General features: G+C 42.2%; 1 protein-coding gene across 1 annotated transcript in view; it reads right to left on the bottom strand.

The window, feature by feature from the left end:
* RAPGEF5 (Rap guanine nucleotide exchange factor 5) overlaps positions 1-21,970 on the bottom strand; it is a 159,719-nt gene that overhangs the window by 87,412 nt on the left and 50,337 nt on the right. The window contains exons 8-9 of the mRNA XM_075143607.1: positions 10,645-10,721; positions 4,871-4,996 (exon numbers count right to left, since the gene is read on the bottom strand). Coding sequence (XP_074999708.1) covers positions 4,871-4,996; positions 10,645-10,721 — 203 coding nt within the window. The remainder of the gene's footprint in view (positions 1-4,870; positions 4,997-10,644; positions 10,722-21,970) is intronic.

Here is a 21,970-nt window from a genome sequence, read left to right as displayed (position 1 = left end):
AATGAACACATTAGAGAATCTTAAATTTCCTTTGAACATTAGTGTCAATTTGTAGAAAGCTTATTCAGTTGATCTGACTATGAAAACTATCTAAGGAATATTTTCCCCATGTTGCTGAAGTGAAAAGCACTTTTACCATTTTGCTAAGACAATGACACTGTAAACAGACGTGATTTTCTTAATCAGTGCAACGCTTCATTGAAGTAATAACTGGAAATACTGCACAAACAGTATCATGTCTATTACAAAGGCATTATTTAATTGAGCCTGTAGTTGCTTAAAAGGAGTTCAAAAAAAATATGATTTAGTGCAAATATGCCTCAAATGCATCTCAAATGTATGCTTGAGCAAAAAAAAAGCTATGTCAAATTACTTCAAATGGTTTTACATACAGAGCTTGCTTTCTATATTATAATTAACGCTAACAGTAAGCAAACTTCTCAAAAAAGCAGGCTTATTTTATACCTGAATATTTCAATACAGATTTTTCATCTATTTTCTGTCAAAGCAATTGTTTTAAGGGAATGAAATATTTAAATAACGTAAAAATACAAATATCCAGTTTTACGTTTCCCTAGGCTTATGCGTGTGATTTGCACGTAATGATTAAATTAGAACTGCAAGCTTGCATAGTTACTTTTACTCCAGCCCACATTTGATATCAAAATAATTTCTGTGCATTTTAGACAACCATTTCATTTTATGTATTTATCAATACATTGAATCTCATTGTAGGAATGCAACAGCACAGAGAAGAAGCTTATCTGCCTATTTAGAAGCTTATTTACTACTATTTACTTTCCACTCATTAGCAAAACTGAAGTTTTAGGAAACCCAACACATATGGTAGGTTCAGTGCCTTAATTAAGAACCTTATTCTAACACATTAGCAAGTGAGAATGGGGAAAAAGATCACTATAATTTAATTTTTGTTTTCCTCTACAAGTCTGTGAGCACCATTACAGTTACAGCACTTTGCAAACTTTATATTCACTAGAGAGGAAGCTGGCACTGTGTGCTACAGAAGAACAATCTCCAATTCCAATATACCAGTCTAACCTGGTCACAGCAGGCTTACAGTGCCAGAAACAAATAAGCAGCTCACCTATAACAGAGCTTGTGCACAAAACTTTTTAAATTATAGGACTTTTTCAGAACACTTTTTTATCCAGACCATGAATCTGAAAAGAAATTATAGCATACCAGAAGCCTGAAAGAAAAGCAGTATGGACTTTCTGACTTGGGTGCTTGAAGTATGAAGTAAAAATGTATGCATGTACAAAATAATCATGTATATACCCCAATTTTACACCCGCCAGAACACATCCAAACTGAAGGAATCCCTTCCTTCTGCCACCATAGCTCCAAACAGAGCTGTTTTCTCCAGTGAACGACCCAGCTGTCACATATTTTCCCTCTTCCAGCCCATCTGCTTTTTCTGAGAAAAAATAATTAAATTTCATCTCTTTCTGAGCCAATGACCCAAACCAATCCGTGCTTCACCTGCCCATTGTGGGCCACGGACCACAGCCTCCAACACCACGCCTTGAAGAATATGGTTAGAAGACCTCTGGAAGACCAGACTCTTGTGCATCCACATGTCATCTACCTTTCCTATGTGAGTCATGAAGTTCTGTCCTCAAACTCAGATGAAGATGGTGATTATTTATTTGAATGATGGGAGGGCTCACCAGTTCTCCTCACAGCCTAGCTCCCCATCACGCTCAGAATGCTACAAACACAAAGAGAGTCATTTCCCCAGGCAGCTCCACACCTCACTCACTGTGTAGGGAAAAAGCTACTGGGTTCATTGCGTACTCAATTCTTCACTTAGGTTGAGAGCTCTTCCTTCTTCAAACGAAAGTACAAGAATCAGCAAAGTCCAGTCATGCTACATTTGTGTTTGCTTTTGATGCTGGAAAACTGTGTGAGGTTCTAGTCTGAAGAAACCTGCTTTAGAAACACAGCGGGTAGGTAGCAACAGAGGAGCCACAGCTCCATTGCCCTGACATTTTTGCATGGGTGGGACACAGCACACATAGATAGGAGGTATGCGCACGCACAATTCTAACCCTGTGTTCAAGTTGTTTTTTCTTTTTGCATATGCCTAGAGGAGAACAAACCAGAACTCCACTTTGTGCAAAAAAATTCCCCCTTGGCCATCTTGGAAAGAGCAGCTTTACTTCCAGGCAGGATACAAAGCCCCCAGCCTCGACCAGCAACGCTGCCCCGGGCTGATCGAAACACACAGCCCCGCCAACCAACACCATTCCTGCTTCGAGATGGGTGCCAGGAGGCCAGCCCGGCTAGCCGGCTCTTGAAGGGCAGGAGAGGAGCCTGGCAGGATGTTCACGCGTCTCATTTACAGACTGAACGCCATCCCTTTGAGGAAGGCAGATCATCCGTGAAAGCACAGTTTGAGCTCCCCAGGAGGGAAAGCTGGTGAAAGCTTTAGTGCGGGGATACTTGCTGAGAAATGAGGGTCCTGTGGAGAACGCGCAGTGCTGCTCCATTTTACCGCCTACATCGAGTGCCCATTCCCCTGTGTTTCTAAGAAAGTAATGTAAGAGCAAGCTACGCTTTTAAAAATAAAAAAAAAAGACAGACGGGCATGCTACACATCATTTTGTAAGGACACCACACCTTGAACATGTCGTTCCTCTAACATTTACAGTGAGCACAAGGGACTGGGCAGTAAGCCGATGCCAATGAATCTGCCATCACTTCTGTAGCAGCAGGATGAGACGGGAAGGTCTGAAAGCCTGCATCCGAGCGGTACTCACTGCGATCCAGCCTGCTGCTTTTCTCCTCAGAGAAGAGAGGGAACAGCTGCCCGGAGCAGCAAACTCTGCCCAGCCAGCCAGATCCTGCCACCTGCACATGCGCCAGAGCAGCCCTCGGACCGCAAGGGAGGAAGGGAGGGAGAGGAAGGGATGGAAGCTCACATCTTCCTGAACGTATGCGACCCACCGCCCCCACCACAGCAAAGCATGTGTTTTTTCCAGTGAAAGTAAATTACCTGAGTCAGCTAAACTGAGAACCCTACGACAAACCTTGCCCATGTTCGGTAATGCCTTCTGGGTGACTATTCCTAACGAAACCTATAGACTGGTTGGGGGCTTAGCAAATACACCCACAGCGGGGACTGCAAGTCTCTCTTACATCTGGGCACGGGCTGCCTGGACCATAGGGAAGAGCCACATCACCCCCCACCCTACAACAACCAGCAACGTGCAGAACAGGGTGGGGGAGCACACCGTAACTTGTTACTGCCAGCGCCAGCTGTAAGACACTCCCCACCCAGAAATAAAGGGCACACGAGAAATGACCTGTGCTTCTGCAGTCTCTCAGGCGACATTTCTCTTTCCCGCCACCTCCTAGGTGTAAAGGCACATCCTTGCCCAAGAGCAGTAACTGCGGCATTATACCCCTCATGGATATGAGCAGCTTTCTCTAGCTCCTGCTAAACTGAAGTCACTCATCTCCTAAATAGCAGCAATTGCTAAGTACCATACTTTTCAAAGGAGAAGAAAAGCTGAGCACTTCTTTCCTTTCCATTTTTGGAACTGTACTGTAATCTGTGCAGCTACAGAGCTGCAGCTGACACCACATCACCCTTTGCAATGACCGGAGTAAGCAGCAAAAATATCCACTGGATTTTTGGAGTATCAGTCACGACATTCCCGTCTCCCCTATGCCCACAGCATCTGTAATCTTGCTTCCAAATCCTGAAACACAACTAGAAACCTTCCCTGGCTTAAAATCTTCTTACTTAAGCACCTAAACTTTTAATTGTGCTTTGCTGATACAGTTTAAACATATATGGAAATTCTGCCAGATGTCCACAGCTAGCGGATCAGCTGAGGAACAATTCAGTCTCAGGGATTTGAGCCTAATTACCCTCCTCCCTCATGCACAGTTACATATTTAACTATACCAGACTAGACCTTATATGCTGCCGAACAGAACAGCATGAAGCTCTGAAATAAGATTTCATCTTTCTCTTTTCCTTTGTGCAGCCTTACTTCAGTAGGAATGAGGATGCAGATGAGCTGAAAAGTATTTTTCTTCTAAAGCACATGCCTTTTTTCTACTGTCCAGTGAGCAGCAAATGGAATAAATTACATATACATTATAGCAAGACACATGAGGACTAGGTGGGATTTTTGTTTCTTGCGGTTATTATCCTGGGCACCTTTAGATGAATATGCAATCAGAATAGAAATCTTTACCAGGAGAACAAAATTAGGATACATTGTGCTGTAAGCAGAGCAGTCAAGTTTTAGTGCATTTTCAATCCAGTTATTACCATCTGAATAAGTGCTTTCAGAAGCATTGAACAGAATGCTGCTTTCTTCAGTGTAACTTTTGGTTGAAAACACAATTTCTTTAAAGAAACTGCTGAATTCCCTACCCAGACCATTCTTTTTAATGCACACTGAAAAGCTCCAGCCAATACTTGCATCTAAATATACCAACAGCAAAGTAATTTTAAGACAATTTAAAGTAAGTACCTGAAGCACTCATATACCTTATACATTATTTAAATACACCCTAAAACCCAAATATTTCATAATCATTAACAACAATTTGGTAGAAAAAATCCTGAAGTTATATGCTATTTCCTATGTGTGTGAGATATTAATAACAGTAACTGACAGGTAATGACAACATAATAATTTAAGTGTGTTGACAATTATTGCACTGAACGCACTTCAGAGAAATGTAAATGCCAGAGGAGAGCAGCTACAGCTCCATGACTAATGTGTGCCCTGGATTCTGACCATCAGCTTTGCTATTTCAGTTTTGTGACCTAAATCTCCCTCCCCTACCAGAAAGAAACAAAAAAAACAAACAAGAAATGTCTTACTTGTTCTGCCTTCTCCGGTGGTTTTCTGTCTGCCTGCAAAAACTGGCAGTTTTCTCTCGCCAGCTTCTGGACCAGCTCAATCCGTCCGATGTCATCTCTTCCCTGAAGCTTGCACAAAACCCCTGCCTTAAGGGTGGGAGAAAGAGCAAACAGATACTTAAATCCACAATCCCAGGACATGACACCGCCACAAATTTCAACCTTAAAAGAAACGCATCTGTTTTCTCATATTTGCGGGACTTCGGTGCCGCTTGCTGAACACAAACAAGTCGCTGCCTCCTGGGAAACAACTGGAGAGGAGCTGAGGCACATCCGAATCTCCAAATGTATCTACTTTGGAGGAACGAAGGCAGGGCTAACTAAATCAACCGCTCCTCTGAGTGTGACTATCAGATACGCTGTGTTTTATTTGTTCCTGTCAGCCTGTTTCCTGTTACATAAGAGAACAAGAGCAAGAGGTTAAAAACTCATGGGAAAGTTAGCCAGGAACAGCCCTGGAAAAAGAATGAAGCGCAACACAAGGCACTCCTAAAAATAACAGGCTACAACTCCCCCTGCTCCAGCTCCAACCATTTTTCACGTAGGCAAGCTGTAAGAGACAGTTGGGCCACATTTATTTATTCTGTAAATAACAAATCAATATCTCCTGATTTTGTTTAGGGAAGAAAATGAGGTTTGCTTTAAAAGCTGTGTTAGAACCATTTTTTTGGCGAATATTCTGCCAGTTATTCAAGCTATGCTGATAGTGTTTTGTCACAACATTCAGCACTGGTTGTTTTATAAGAATGCCGTATATATATAAAGACGGATTCATGCTTGCACACAGGCATACCAGAACCATCACAAAGTTAGCTGATGAGGGCTAAATTGCTCCCTGCAAAGTCAGTGACTAATATCACTACCCATGATGTAGTCATGGATATAGCCTCTGCGTAACTGAGACCTGGCTTGATGATACCGCACGGCTTTTATTAGCCCAGGTGTTTCCTGATGGGAACAGCATATGCCTTGGGAGGACCAGGCATATGGCATGGCTATGGTATTGCCATATGACTTTAAAGACAATCTGCAAATAAACTTTTTTCCCCACTTCCTCCACCCTTTCCTTTCTGCTGTTCATCCTGAGCTTAACTGAATTGGTGTCTCCTCCAAAATTCATAAAACATCTTGAGTCAGGACCAAAAGCCAGGGATGCCCTGGTCGCTAACCTGTAGTGCCATGCAGACTTCAGTCCTTTGGCCTTGAGAAACTCCTGCCCATGGCAGCTGAAGGTGTAAAAGTGCCCACCCAAACACCATCCTACAGTCTGCTGTTTTCTCCAAGGAAGAGGGAAATGTGGGTTAAGGTTTCTTCAGCTGAGGAAGGTAAAAAATCCATTTTCTGAATAAGTGCTTTAACGCTGATGGAAAAAAACAGGTTCCACAACCAAATCCAAAGAGCCAACCTTTACGAATTATTTGAAAGAAATTTTTACATGCCTACATTCCCCCAGTGTGCATGAAGGCATCTCCTCACAAGCCTGCATCAGGCACTCGTGCTCTGGCGAAGGAAAGAATTTCAGATACAGCCTGTGCTTTGCACATCCTAGGCTTAGTCCCCAGCCTCCTGAGGCACCCAGCTTTCCCATGTAAGGAACCTACCAACTGGTTTGAAGGTCAGAAATCCACCAAGAAAATAAGGAATTGCAGCACTTAACCTGAAGATCCTTACATTTTCTACGAGATTAGCTCCTGATCTTCTAAATCGAGGACATGGATTTATAAACCAGTTCTGACACACCGTTATCACCTGCAGATCAGGAGTGAGACTGATTTTGTCAAATGTGGAGGAATATATTGAACTAGTTGTCCTGACTCTCTTTAATCAATAGAGAAAAAGAGGTACTTAGGAAATTTTTTTTTTACTCTACCGTAGACATTTAAAAATGGCCAGATGAGTTATTTCCTAAAATTCTTCTTTTTTCCCAATAATTTACACAGGGAACCTAGGCAATTGTCACAGACTTGGCTGAGGTCAGATGTCTGCACTTCACAACACTTCGATGGCTTGGGGACATCAGCTAGAGCCAAACCTGCTTATTTCACGGCTTCGGGTTGCTTCTAGAAGAGAGTATAACACCTGTGCGCTGTAATCCCCCCAGGCTTGTAGGCTAAGGACAACTCAAAGTGTAATGGGCTGTTAGGGCTCCGGGACTATTCAGGCTTTGGGACTATAAATATTGACAGCCTCGCTGGATCTGGGATCTTACTACTGTGGAAGGACTTTTCCCACCTTCATGTCGTGCCCAGCCAAGTCAGACCATGACCTACGAGCGGCATAGATGGTTGCAAGTCCTTGTACCTCAAACGTCAGATGGACATCGGCAGAAATGCAGTACTCACTCTGCTGAACCAATATTTATTGATCTTGTGTATGAAGCAAAGCCCAATGGTTAAAACCCTTTTTTTTTTTTAAGCTGAGGGAGGGGGATTTCACTTTGGGGGGGACCAACTGGCTTCAGTATGCTCAAGTGGAAGAAACATCTCAGAGAAGGACAACTTTTCGAACACACGGGCCTCGCTCTCTTTCACCCCTTGCCCTGTGTTCAGGCAGAGCATATTATTGCTTTCTGCATGGATGAGCACCCCAGGGAAAAAGTAACTCTAGATGCAAACCCATTACCCCTGCCACGAATACCGTCTGTATTCAAATTGGCAATTTCATTAAAGAATCATATTGTCCTGTTTCAAATAACCACCAAGAAGAAATCTTACATTTTAACATGTCCACTCCTCCCCAACTGTTCTTTAATTTAAAGAATTATAGAGAACGTGAAAAAAATACTTATTTTATTGGGTTTCCAGAGGATAAAAGGTCAACTAAAAATTTTCTGGGAGGGCTAAGGTATTATCAAGTTAAATATACATGCTTGGCTCTGGGAGTAAAGAATGCACTTGAAATACAAAAGGCTAAACATGCTTTTTCATTATTAAGAAAAAAAATATGAATCCCTCACTTTTGATTCTGATTCTGATTTCCTCCATTCTGCTGACTTTCCACTATAAATACTTCTAAGAAAGCATCCAGGTCAACTGATTAATTCATTGATGACAGCTTCTAAAGGCTGGTTGGGAAGATATTGTTAAGAGTCTCCTATGACTGGTCATTTTCACTTGTCAATATAAATTTAATTTTCAAGCAATACCTTTGAAGCTATTAGGCGAAAGGGTAAAGGCAAGCCACCCTAATTGCAAAGTGCAATTTCGAGTTGTATTTTGTGCGGGCACACCCCCCCAAAAACCCACGTGCCCAAATGTTGGTGCTTAGTCCTCTAATTCAGGTACACCAACAGAGATACAAGTACTAACTTATGTGAAGGTGGAAATCACAAAGTTGCATATTTTAACTGGCTTTAATTTAATGAATGATAAAAGAATGTAGGAGCTTTATAGTAAACCTTTACTACCATTCACGGCACAAAATTACTATAATTAAAGGTGTTTATGCAATATTTGAAATGAAATAAAAAAGTTTAATGGGAAGGAAAGTAAATTAGTCACTACTGAGGTTGGAAAAGCAAAGATGCTGACGTTTTCTGTTTCAGCACATCCATTGGAAAATATCCCTCTGCAAAGGCCATAAATGAATATACTAGCAGTGACATGGAGGTGAATTAAGACAGCCCCAGGCAGGCAGGATGGAATTTTTTATTTACATCGTTTACAGCATGCTCGCTTTTAAAAATCCCCGTACAGAATTTTTTCCACACTTTTACCAGTTTTGTCAACTAACTCCAATGTAAGTCAAGCCTCCGTCCCGCAGAGCGGTGTTTAGAGCAGGCACCACACCCTTCAGCTCTGCTAACAGAAGAGGTTTGTGGTGGTTTGGTTTTTTCCACTGCACCTCTGTCTCCTTCTGTGTCTGGTGGAAACAACGTAATTATTACAGGCTTCACCTTTGATCAACCTGAAAACTTAAAACCATATGCCACTGCCTCCAAAGACCATTAGCTTTGCTCCAGTCACATGCACGGTCGCACTAAAGTGAAAAAAAAATCATTCACACCCTTAAACCAAACTGTAATTGGTGTTCGCAGGATGTCGTTTTTATGGCACTGACAAACAAACTGGAGCAAGAGCTGCTTTGATAATGCTCCTGCTCTCTTCCCAGTTGGGCACTTGAACACTTTCGTTAACTGCTCACTTAATAATTGCTTAATTTTAAATGTGTTTAAAATTCTTTCAAATTTTAGAAGCTGGTTTCCAGCCAAATAAAAGCTGAGCAAATCAATATCCCAATAATAAATTCTTATGGCTTTTTATAATCTGCCCATGTAATCTTATTAGCTGATTACTTAGGAGCTTTGAGCACACGTCGTAGTCTTTCATTTTACATCTCTGACATAAATGTGAACAAGCATTTTCAAAAAATGATAACATTTTCAAAAACTAATAACAACTACAACAATCAAGTAGAACTGAGCATATATGAAACCCAAAAAAGAAAACAGAAAGCCAGATTTTTTGTGCAGCGAGGTCAGTATTTCCCCCTGGGTCTTCTCTATAGTTCTGTAATGCATAGCTGAGCTCTGGAAGACTGATCCTCAACCCCACACTGATGTGAATTAGGAATCAAAGTCAGGTAACAGAATTTTCACACATTAGGGCTCCTACTATGTGCAATTAAGAAAAGAGCAGGCCGTTTCCGAACATCTTGCTCGAGCATTACTCTGAAGAGTATGCTAGAAAAGCCCAGTTACACACTGAGGCAGCAGGCGTTTCCTCACGGTCCCCAACTCTTCTGCCTGCAGTCTCCAGGTGCCTGCCATGGCCCAGGTCTGCTACCAGAGCTGCCTACAGCCCCTCCTGGGCTCTCTGTGGTCGAGACAGCCCCTACCTTTAGAAAGACAGGTCAGCAGTACATGGCTTGTACCCCGCTACATGGCTTGTACCCCGTCAGCGAGGCTGGCTCACAGACATCGCTGTAAATCCTGTCTTTCTCGCACACAGCTTTTAGTGGGCAAGGTGTTAGGAGATAAATCAGAGACAGGAACTGCAAGTTGCCTATACAGGAAGGAGAAAAGGTGGCAACTGGTGGGAAACAAGATTTTCAAGAGGAATAAAGGAAAAAAACCAGTCAAGACTGGGAGAAATAAATTTTAAGTTGAAAGCAATAATCAGTACCAATACAATGAGCAATATAGTTGCACACTTGCACAGTTTGAATGCATGCACTGAATGAATGAACTGGAGATTAATCAAAAAAGTTTCACAGAATTAAAAAGAGTAAGCAATTCCACAATAAAATACTCTAAAATGCAATTAAGTTTCTTCTGAGCAATATCTAGAAGTATGCTTTAGTTGTAAATGAGGGCAGTTAGGGAAGGAACGAAAAAGGTTGTTGCTTACATGCGCGTGTCTAATAAGTATCCTCATTTCACTGCATGTCTACTTACAGTGATTAAAATTAAATCAGAATGTCACATGCCCTTGCCTTCTAAAACACATCTCATTTTATTTTCACATCTGGTATATGCTATGTGTATTATCTAAAAAAGAGCAGAGAGAGAGTTCAAGAATGCTGTCCAATTTCAACATCATGGGATTCATTCCCAGGGTAATCATCAATCTTATTCTAAATAGTCACATAAGACAAGATCCAGCAGACTTTCTCCTTCCTACGGGCTCCCTACACAGAAATTGAGGAAAATCCATTTCCCAGAGCTACTGAAAGCAGATCCTTCAACTAGTAGATCTGAAAAGGTCCCTGAGATGCCATTAATCTTGCACATTTACCTGAGCATCAGAGGTATCCTTGAGCTCTTCTAGTCCTTTTATTTCTTGACTGCTGTTTTCTTCATTTTGATGAATTGCTAAAATAAGAAAGAGGGAATGTATTGGAAGCAGGCCGATTCAAACCACAAGAAGCAGCAAAGCAGCATGGCCCAGTTTAGATCAAATAGAATGACCATTCAAGAAACCTCATTCCAAGTTCAGCTTTCTAGTTAACTCATCGAGTGGTTTTGGTCAAATCCTATGAGGTATACCTTATTGGGTTTGGACAAATCCTAAATAGGGTATACCTTATTTTTCCCAGGCAGTAAAATGCAATACTAAATAGTTATATTCCTGATACTGTTAGTCCTGATAGAACGGTGACATTTAAGGAAACTCCACTTTTCCATTCATTATAACAAGACCTCATGACTCAAAAAGAATAAAAAAAAAAAATCAGACAACCCTTTATTTTCATTATATTGCAGAAGGTCAATTCAGACTAAACAAAATAAGCAGATTTATCCCTCATCTCAGCTTTGGAAAATTCTTTGTAAGCAAAGTGATCTCAATCTTAACAAACACCACCACTATCCATGAAAGTCATCTCCGGAAGTAAATGGTAGCAGAAGATGTTCTATTGAAGGTTATTTGCTGCTGGCGCAATAAAAGAAACGAGTAACTTAGCTCAGTTAACATTGCTTAACACCAGCAAGTTTTGCCAGGCTTTAAATAAAAAAGGTTTGGATCAAACATAAGCTCTGGATGGGTTGAAACCAGAGTTATCAGTTTACCTCGCTAAAGAAACAAGGACCACTTTTGAAGAGACACATCAGACTACTGTATTGCAAACAGCTATATCTATAGGTAGTTTTACTAGCTATAGCCCAAGATACACTTCCAGTCATCACGCCCGCCCACTGTATTTTTGTGGGACATTAAGCCCTCAGCCATTCTGAAATGTGACACATGGCAGGTTAGACCCGATGAAACACATGAGAAGTGACTTTACCTTATACCGTACTCATTTACTTACAAGCACCATACTCAAACATCATTGATCTTGTGTACACATCAAATGATTTGCCAGTGTAGCCGTAGCAGTTGTGACAACAAAAGCATCCTTGAAGCGGTACAGCTGGCAAATCCATTTCCTGAACAACACCAGGCTCATGGCTCTGATGGATGGGCAGGAGGATTCAGCTTCTGTGCTTCCTCCTGTCCACCTCCTCTCTCCTTCACCCCTGAGTACCTGAGCTGGTCGTCAGGCTGCACCTGAACTGCAACAGCTCACAGCACTGTTTTCAGACAAGGATCACCAGTCCCGTTTTGCCTTAAAACTATGTCTGTGAGCTGAGGCAGCCCAGGATTTGATTGATGAACAGGTCGGCTGTAGAGGTAGCAGTACTACCTTCATCAGCCACCCTCACTTAAGCTCTCCTCAATCCTCAGCCCAAATCTTTAGACATACAACCAGGTTACCATGGCTGAGCTAATACGTGTGATGTGAGCCATGAGGTCTCGCTTGGTATGTCTGCGTGGGTGCTCTGGGTCTGCTGCAGAAAAGGTAGCCTAACCTTTAGGCAGCATCGAGCAACTTAAAAGTAACTTTAGACTGTTCTTGACCTCTAAAATAAAGCATATGGATTTATTTTGTTTTTACTGCAGGATTTCTGCTGATATTGCTATGCCATAAAGGGTATAATTCTTCTTTCCTCCCCCACAGTTATGCTATCAAAAAAAAAAAGTAATAAAAATGTAATTATAAAAGGGGGGAAAAAAATCATTTTTTCAATACAGTTTATTCCATTCAGGGATCTTTTTAAATCCAATATCAAAGGAAAACAGAGGTCTGGCACAAATCTTCACTAGTGAATTTGCTGATGTCACTTTACCAGCCAACCTCTGAAATTCAAGGTGAATGCTGAAAACACAGGGTCAATCTATAGCTATAACAGAAAGTATGTATAATGGGAGTTAAATCCCAGCAGCATTTAAAGCTAGGCAAAATCAGAACGTGCATGGGACATTGTGGCATATCTCTGCCCCAGGTTGGAAAAGTAACGACCCAATGAAGCAGTAACCAGAGCGATTGCCTCAACAGCCCCGTGTGGCTCCTGCTTTCCTAGTGCAGGTCAGGGCTTCCCAAGGCAACCCACTCCATCCAGCCAGGCTGGGGGCTCTGTGCAGTCCCTTCCCTTGTAACCCGTCTCCCAGCCTTCCTCCCCAAAGAGCTGCCTCGTCCTTTTTCACACTCCCACATGTGCGTGACCCCGTTCTACCCGCTGCCGCTGCGGGGGACACAAAGCATTCAGGACATCCATTTGCCGAATGCTATTCAGGACAACCGGCATGAGCTGGGAACGTTGCAATGCCAGAAGGCATTAACGAATGCTAAAAAATGGTTGTTTGAGCAATTGCAAATCGCTGAAGTCTGTGGCTGTGTTAGCAGAAACACAACATTTCCCCAACTCTCCTTTCAATTTTCTGATTTCTCCTAAAATCAATTTGCTGTAGCCACTGATGGGCAAAATATCCCCACAGACGCTGGCTATTAATCACAGCATTTAAAGGAGTGGCACCTTGCTAGTAACAAGACCACGGGTCCAGGTTTAAGTGATTTACATTGATCCAGCCAGCTTTTCCGACAAGCCTGAGCAGATGGGCGCTCCACAAACAGCTGTGCCAGGGGAAAAGGTTAGTGGCTGCCAACCAGCTTCTTGTCACCGGCCTCTGTTAACAAGTGTCCCCTTCCCTGCCCAGTGCCAGGGCAAGCACCCCAGAGCATCTTCAAGCAAAGCAAACAGGCGGACCTTAGAGGAGCAGCAGGTTAGCTGCTGTTGCTAACCTGGCTGGGCTGGCAGATTAGCAAGGGGATTGTATCTGGCTGGGGAGCTAGTGACAAGCAGCAAACACCCAGGGCTGAGGGCAGTAATATCTTTTACCTGGCACAAAGGGAAAGAGAAAGAGGGTACGTGTCCACAACCCCAATAGATACAGGTATCCTTGGGCGTTGAACAATTTTAGCATGAACAATTTTAAAGATGATGAGAAAATGACCTCGGTGATGTACCCTGAGTTTAAAAAAAAAATGCTGGTTTTATCAGCAATTTCACAGCTCAACTCTAAAAGAGCTGAAAAAGTTCATAATCCAAACCCAGCTCTCCTTGGCTTCAGTGTTGTTTAGACTGCGTAAGGAATGTAGAAAAGAACCAGTAAATATTTTCTTAAAGGAAAAGAAAAAATGCCAGGCCTCACGCTGACGTCCTCGCAGCCCTCTTGGGAGAGAGGGAGCAGCCGGTCTCTTTTTCATGACATTTCCATCATAAACTTGATTTTTGTGTCCTCTGTGCCTCTTATCCAAACACATAAGAACCAGCCACAATTTGAACCCCTTTAACCCAGGGAGCAACGCTCAAGGAATCACACCATCTGATACATTTTTTTTTCCATCGCAAAAACATAGCCCCTTGAAAGCTGAAGTGGCCACACGGACAAATAACAACCCTTAATTATATTTTCTTGGTTTCTGTATGAAAATGTTACTACGTGTTTTGTCTATAAAATACAGAAAAACCATGAATCTCTTGAAATATTCCAGTGTATTTAGAAATTTAAGTTCACAGGGGTCATCACACACATAGAAGAAACCAATCGCTGTATTTCTCTACACATTGTGTCTCCTAACCCCGTGACAACTCACAGACACCCCCTTGAATTGGCCCAGGCGCTGCCCTCTTGGGCTCTTGTGCAAGCAATACAAGTTCTGTCATAAAATGTAAGAATTCAAGGATAATTTCCCACTTACTGTCAATTGGCCTTTTGTTTTTTAATAAAAAGACTTGACGTTGCATATTCAACCGTAGGAAAAGTGAGCGGAAGGTTAGGGTGGGATGGGAAAGTATTTCCCAGGCGAGTGTTGATTCTGGGACGGTTCCCTAAAATTGTAACATGTACATACAAAAAAGTTGTGAACTTTGGAGCTGGGCCAAACCCTTCCTCCTCTGCCAGCATAAACCTGGCTTTTCTCCTTGATACGAATACCCCAGCACGTCTCACAAAGCAGCACCACCAGGCAAAGTAAAGGTGGTTTACCCTCATCTATATGTATCCATTTAGTGTTATGTTTGGGTTCAGGCTTGAGACCTGTGACAGAAAAAAAAATAGACAGCAAACAAACATAGAGTGACCAATTCCTTTTACTACCTGCAGCATTTCTCCTCCTTTGGAGGAGAGGTCACCATGAATGAAAGAAAAAGGTATTAAATGAGCATTAGCTTGCTAATGTGCAGTTCAAATGTGTCCATTTGCAAAGTAGCCTAGGGAATTCAGGATTTTTTGATTTTTGATTTTTTAATCGTCACTTAAGGATCACAAGGCCATCATCTGATCTGAGTTCCTTGTGCCCCCATGGACCAAAGCTGAGATTCTGCTAGCAGATTCTTCTATAAACTAATGTTGGAACAGAGAATTCTTGCGGGGGAGAGCCTTGTTCTTTAGTAATACCATTTCAGCTCATTAAATCAGCAGAAAAAATAACAAAGAAATAAGAAACAAAAGTAAATTATTTTGTACTAGCTACCTCAGCAGAATCAGCCATCACACGGGGGTGTGAAGAGAAAGGGAATATAACCATCGCTCACGCTGGAACCAAGCACATCCTTTGTGTCATCATTACTCCCCCGCTTTTAATGCCACGCCACAAAGTTTAAAGTAGATTTAAGCCATTGGAAGGGATTTGTCTTTCTCAGCAGCATAGAGCATTACAGGCATGCTGAAGAGCTCACCTTAGCTAGACAGACTGGCACACAGTGAGGGTCACAACAGTCACCTGCAGCACTATGGACCTTCTCCTGCCTATGGAACAATCGTGCCAATCGTACCCACAGAGCAGTGCCTCCACAATACGCTGTTCTGTACCGCCCCAAACTGAAGATAAATTAATTGCGTTTGATGAGTCAGATTTTAAAAAGTCACATAATACAATGCACATTATTTCATTTTAATACTTTGTCTTATTCAAAATAGCAGAATCTTTACCCAACTGAAAGTGGAAAGAACAGTTAAAAAAATAATCCACACACAAACCAACTCCTGGAACCCACAGCCCTGCAATCTTCCCAGAGGCTTTGCTGTATTGTGCTTTCTTCCTTTTCTATAAATGAAGTTTCTTCTTTCTACCCCTTCTGGCTGCAAAGATAACCTTCACAACACAAACCAAGGCACTAGCGTCATTCTGCTGCTGCAGCCAGCCAGACTGGAACAATAACACCAGGAGAGGTGTGAACTTCCTCCCTTTGGCTTAATAGGGTGTCAACTTTGAAAGCTAATTATTTAAATACTTAAGAGAGGACTGCCATCACAGTTAACCATTTTGCTCCTGAACAGCGGGCTGGGACATCTGTCCATCCGTAAGCAACTCACTCTGGGTGGCATCCACATGGCCGTTCCAGGAGAGAGAGCCAGCTTAGCTAGCCATCACTGCTGCCTGTCCCACACCTCCTGTACTTACTATTCCCTCTCTGTACTACCGTGAAGCATTTGGGGTTTGTGGATTGGCAAAGGATTACTTTTAACCTGCCTTCGTTTGATGACCTGGTTGAGAACCGAGCCCCCAGGCAGCAGGCAGGGCAGGGGACAGGGCACCCTGCAAGCCGGCGCTGCCGGCTTGTGCCACACAACTCCAGCTTCAGCCCTTGAGCTTGCTGTGAAGTCCAACTGCGGGACCAGGATTGCCTGCCTTTTGGGAGCGGGGAGCCCATAAACGTCGCTCTTGGCAGACATGCAGTTTACCTCTGCACTGCCCTAGGGCTGCTCCCAAGACTGAACTTGCTTAGCATGTTGCAAACCCTCAGGCATAACCTCGGGAGCAGCCCGAGCGTGCAGGATCCCAGCTGCACAAACACTGCACGGGCTGGATGAGGAGTTCACCGTCCCCACAGCTGCTCCAGAGGCAGCTCTGCTCACCATACAAAGCTCGGTCACCCCTTAGGCTACATCTCTCATGTTTGCAGTGATGCTCCTTCGTTTCAAATGAGGATGTTCATTTATTATTTAGTGTTGTTCTTTAACCTGCTAACATCCTGGAACATCAAACCACTCTGCCCTTTGTAAGATTTCAATATTTCCAGTAGTGTGTGATCAAAATTCATGCATGCACCTCTTTTTTCTAGCCAGTAAGCAAAAGCCACTTATGTGCCCTCTACAGATAGGAGACACACACCACCTTGGAAGTGGTAAAGAGCCTACTTCTGAACAGAACAACTTTGACAAGCCAACAGATTTTCACTGTCTCATCCCTGCTGGATGGTTATAGCCTGTTTTTCTGTTCCTGTCAAAGCATCACTGTTGAAAAGACCTCAGGAATCTGCAAGAATATTCCCCGGGGGAAGGCTCCAGTGCTCTGAATTGCCAGCAGCCTGCACCAGTTGATTTATTGTCAGCTGCTGGGAAGTTCACAACTTCTAGCATTCTTCTTATATCCCAAATTTTTTGAGAGGCATGTTTCTTTTCTAGTTTTTTCCAAAGGAAGTTGCTAGCATGAAGCTTTTCAGAAACAAACAGCAAAAAAGCATTTTTTTAAAATCGCATCATTCTAAGCTAATTTCATGATTTTTGAAAACTTTTTTGTTATTTTGAACAATGGAGCTTGTGGTATCCCTCGTTACTCTTTGTGGAGGGTATACAGCAAGCTCTAGAGAGGCTGGTTACTATGGCAGCTCTGAGCTGTTTGACAGTGTTATAATGTTTGCTGATGCTTATTAATTTATCAGAGTGGAAAAAAATGAATAGCTCATACTGATACCACTGGGGAAACTAAAAGCCAGATCCTCTAGCTTACGTAAGGCACTAGCGCTGAGCAGTGGAAAGGAAGATGAGCAGCAAGTAAATGTTTACAAACCTCAGATTTGGGGACCATTTTAAGCCAGACCAGGTCCTCGTGCATACTCCAGTATTTTCCAAGTCCTATTTCCAAATTAAAGGGGGAAAACCAACAAGCACTGAATACTTCTAAAATTCCCAAAAGCTTCATATAAGACACAGCGATAATCCCAGGAATAAAACCCTCCAACTGAGAATTGGTTCCTTATTTACCATGAAACTGTAATCTTTTCCCAGAAATTACTGAAAAGAGAAAGCCTTTTAAGCTCATCTTTAACATGTTTCCTTTTATTAGCAATACAAAAATTGCCTTTGAGCTTTCTCATTCCTTCCCACTATTTCTGCATATATGTATGCAAATTATTGTACAGATTTCCCTTCACTGAGTACACTACATATCTCTGAAACAGTTGGCAGGCCCCTGGGGGGGTGTTGCCCAGACAGCTGTGCAATCAGCTGAGTAAATCAGCTAATTAAAGAAACAAAGAAAATGTAAAAATTATTAAAGACAGACTCCCGCTTACAGCATTGTGCAGCACCTCTGTACCTAAAAAAGCACAGCAAGCATGGGATGGAATAAAGGTGCTTGTGAATTGGGGAATGAACTATTGCACAAGTGACAATGATGCCATTTCTCTCAAACACTAATCTGGGATTCATGATATTTATGCTTTGTAGTTTAAATCAATTTAATATAATTTACTCCAGCATTTTATTTCATTTTAAAATGACAAAAGCATGAAATGTAATGTTGGTTTCATAACTGATTTCTGTATGTAAAAAATGGTCATTAACTTTTGCTTGACCTTAGGTGTAGAACTAATATTGAATTTGCACAGAGGGTACTCATTATGCTGGTCTAGTTTCCACACAGAAAAATAAGTTCCCAAGGGTCCCAATGCTACAAGTTATTTCTCAGATCTCAAATAGGAAACAGAACTCCTGAAAATGATGCAAAAACATTTCCTCTCATTGCAGAGTTTATCAAAAGGAACAGATAACAGCAAGGGTAGGAATCTGCAATCTAAACAGTGCAAAGCCAGCGTGGTAAGAAAGGAGGCTGACAGATGTAGATTTGGTCTTGCTGATCCACACATCATTAAGGCGCCGTTCCTTTCCACTGCATCTGAATGACCATAGGAAGGACAAACCTCAGTTTAAACAAGACTCAGGCCCGCCTACATTATACAGCCATTGTAAATTAAAAAATGAGCATAGCAAGTAAAGCCACCGATATTTCCCAACTCAGTCGGATTATGGCCAGGAGCCTTTGCTGCTATTCTTTTCACACTATCGTACAACTGGTTTTGTTAGGAAGTTCTGTTTATTTTATTTATCAGAACTGAAGCCTTTCATCTGGGTTTGAAGACCTGTATTTCATCCAATACTTGGTGGTGCATTAGAAGAACATAATTTGTAAAACACCTCCAGCTAAACAAGGGAGGCATTTTTTAATAGATAATCAACTACTGTTGATTCATGTGGCCAGGAGAGTTTTGGTTTTCAATGCCTGGTACTTTGTGATACATACAAAGGAAAAGCCACATTTTATACCCACTTTGTGAACTTATGAACACGTATAATTTTTTACCAAGGAGAAAAAAAGTGGAAAACAAGTTGCAAACACTGTAGGATTTCTACAGGAATAGACAAAAGCAATGTTCTTTGTAGCAATAGCAATGGAAAACCATTCGATGGCTGAATGCAGAAAGCTTTAACTTTTACCCAGTGCTTTTAGACATTCATTCTCATGTGCATGATATTTAAAATTAAAAAAATCAAGTGGCAGTGAATGTATCTATAGCAGTGTTGCCTGAAACGAGATGTTGGAAGGGTGGAGAAGAGCCCATTAGATGATCGCAGGCACCACTCTCTATTCCATGGAAATATCCTCCGGGCACGGCCAGGAAAGGAGCAGGAAACAAAGAGGACTCTGAATAAATAAATTCTGTGAACTCTCTGTGAGTGCCTCTCCCAAAGCACTGGAAACAAAACACTCACCTGGGAATTGTTTTTTGCACAATTGCTGTCTCTCCGACCTTACCATGCAATCCCTTTTTGCATATGTACAAAACATGTCACCTACACAGCTACTCTGCATTGCTCATTTCTTCTATGCAAGAGCCTTATAGATCACACAGAAAGAACTATGCCAGAAGTTCTGCCAACAACTGCAAAAACCAGACCATAAGCTGCCAAAATCCCTCTCAGCGTAATTCCCACCAGAGAGCTCTTTGGAGCTCTTTTCCTTCTTTTTCCAAGGCTCAGAGTCCATTCCGCTTTACATCAGCTGTTGAAGACACAAAGGCTGGTGAGGATAACTGTGTAGTCCGTTCACTGATGTTGCCCAGGGCACTTCCCACCCCCAGCATCGCCCAGGGTGGGCACAAAGCAGGCGGTCACCGATTCAGCCACGGCACAGCAGAGCTGGGTGGGTGTGTGTCAGGTGTTGTTCCTGACCGGCCAACACAATGCGCACCATTCCCCAGGGCTAGAAGGGGTCTGATCCTATCCTTCTGAAGCACTGCCGGTTTCTTGGTATGCCTGATCTCAGGAATAATGGAAGAATCCCATGGGATACAACAAGACATTGGTCCCTAGGGGTGGGCATTCCCTTCAATATGGCACAAAATGTTTAAAAAGGATTGCTTAAAGAAGCCAACATGATTCAACCCTTACTTCAAGGCATGAAATCCTTAAATCACAATGTAACTTTGAAAATATTCCTAGCTATGTTTTCAGGTGCAACTTTTATTTTGAACCACATTTCAACAGGCAGAAGAAAAGTAAAGATAAAGTTACCAAGACCTACCAGAAGCGTGACACTCCTGCACCTTTACTTTGAGTGGCTATGTCTCCAGGATGAATGCTATTAGTAACACTTGCAGAAGAACTCACATTCCACACATTTTGCTAAGTTTGACCCTTGCTTTAAAAAAGTGAATGCTTGAAGGAATTGAAAATTGTAATGAAATAAGGTCTTACTTAAATCAAGTAAATAAACCCACTGAAAAGAGACATAAGGGAAAATAGAAAAGCAGTAAGATCCTACGGATACTAACCTTTTCCCACCCTTCAAACTTTCTCAATTTTTCCACAAGAGAAAATGCACACCTCTCTGGCACGACTGCCACTTTATTCTGTAAACAGGAGCGAGTTTTTTCATCCCTCTTTATGGCCTTTTTCAGTGGCATAAAATAAGTGATAATAAACTGTGCACGTTTTACACCAGAGATATTGTATATCTGCAGGTTTACAAAACCTGTAAATTCAAAGGATACTTAATATGTTTGAGATTTAAACACACTACTGAACTGCTCCATTCTTGAATGACCTTTGATCATGTATTTGTAACCTCATTTTTCAAGTATGTGTCCAAATCTATTCAAATTAGTAACGATTTTCATTGTCTATATAACAACTCTGTTCTACAGGTAAATAAAACTAATGACATAACATAGGGCATTCATATAGCACCAAATGACAAAGTTTTTGCTAATTACTGTGGAGTAAAGTTACCAAGAAGTCTCACAAGGATCTGTGCTACTTGGGGAAAAGGGCTGAATGGTAAAGATGCAATTTCCTGAGTTAACTAAGCTGATAAAAAGGCTTAATGCTGCCAAAAGGGTCTTACTGGGCTCCTTCCCACATCCCTCCACCTCCCCACCCTGATAAGAAGCTGCCACCCTCATTTAGTGCCAACTCCAGCACATGCTGCTGCAATACTGCATGCTGCTCTGGCTGCCCCATCTCAAAAATAATATAATGGATGTGGCAAAGCTGATCAGATTTAATGGAATAGATTTGGTATGAGGAATGACTAGCGATTTAGCCTGGAAATGAGACAACTCACAGGGGTATGACAGAGGTGCACAAAATCCTGAATAGTGTGATGATGAACTGGGAATGGATTATTCACCACTTTCCGTCACCAAAGAGCTATATCACAACAGAGTGAGGGTCATGGGGAATGTGTTTAAAACAAACAAGAAAAAATACGCTTTCACATACCACACACATGAATTGTGGGACTCGCTGCCACAAGAGATGATAAAGGTCGGGAGTATAAGCAGGCTCAAAAAGCTATTAGATAAATTAATGGAGAAAAGGTCCACCAAGGGCTACCTAACACAACAGCATGGGTACAGAAAAATCCCTCTACCACGGTCTGGTAGATGCTGAGTACACACATCAGAAGGAGGACTGTTTGTACTTGCTCTGTTTCTCTACTCTAAGGATCCCCTACTCATCACTCACGGTAGGATCGGAGCTGGATGGACTTTTAACCTGACCCAGCCTGGCTGTTCTCATGTTTTTAACCAGGCTGACATTGCCTGGAGCGTGTTCGAGTCGAGTCACACAATCAGCTCTGACAGCAGTGCTGTAGAGATGGCGCAGTGGCTGGGAAAAGGAATAGCTGTTCACAGCTTGCTTTTCATTCACGTCGGCAAAGCTCAAGCCCCAA

Source organism: Calonectris borealis, chromosome 2 (genome assembly GCF_964195595.1).
Source record: "Calonectris borealis chromosome 2, bCalBor7.hap1.2, whole genome shotgun sequence".
In the NCBI taxonomy this organism is placed as follows: domain Eukaryota; kingdom Metazoa; phylum Chordata; class Aves; order Procellariiformes; family Procellariidae; genus Calonectris; species Calonectris borealis.
Note: the sequence above shows the minus strand (reverse complement) of the source record. Positions and strands in the feature narration are given on the sequence as shown.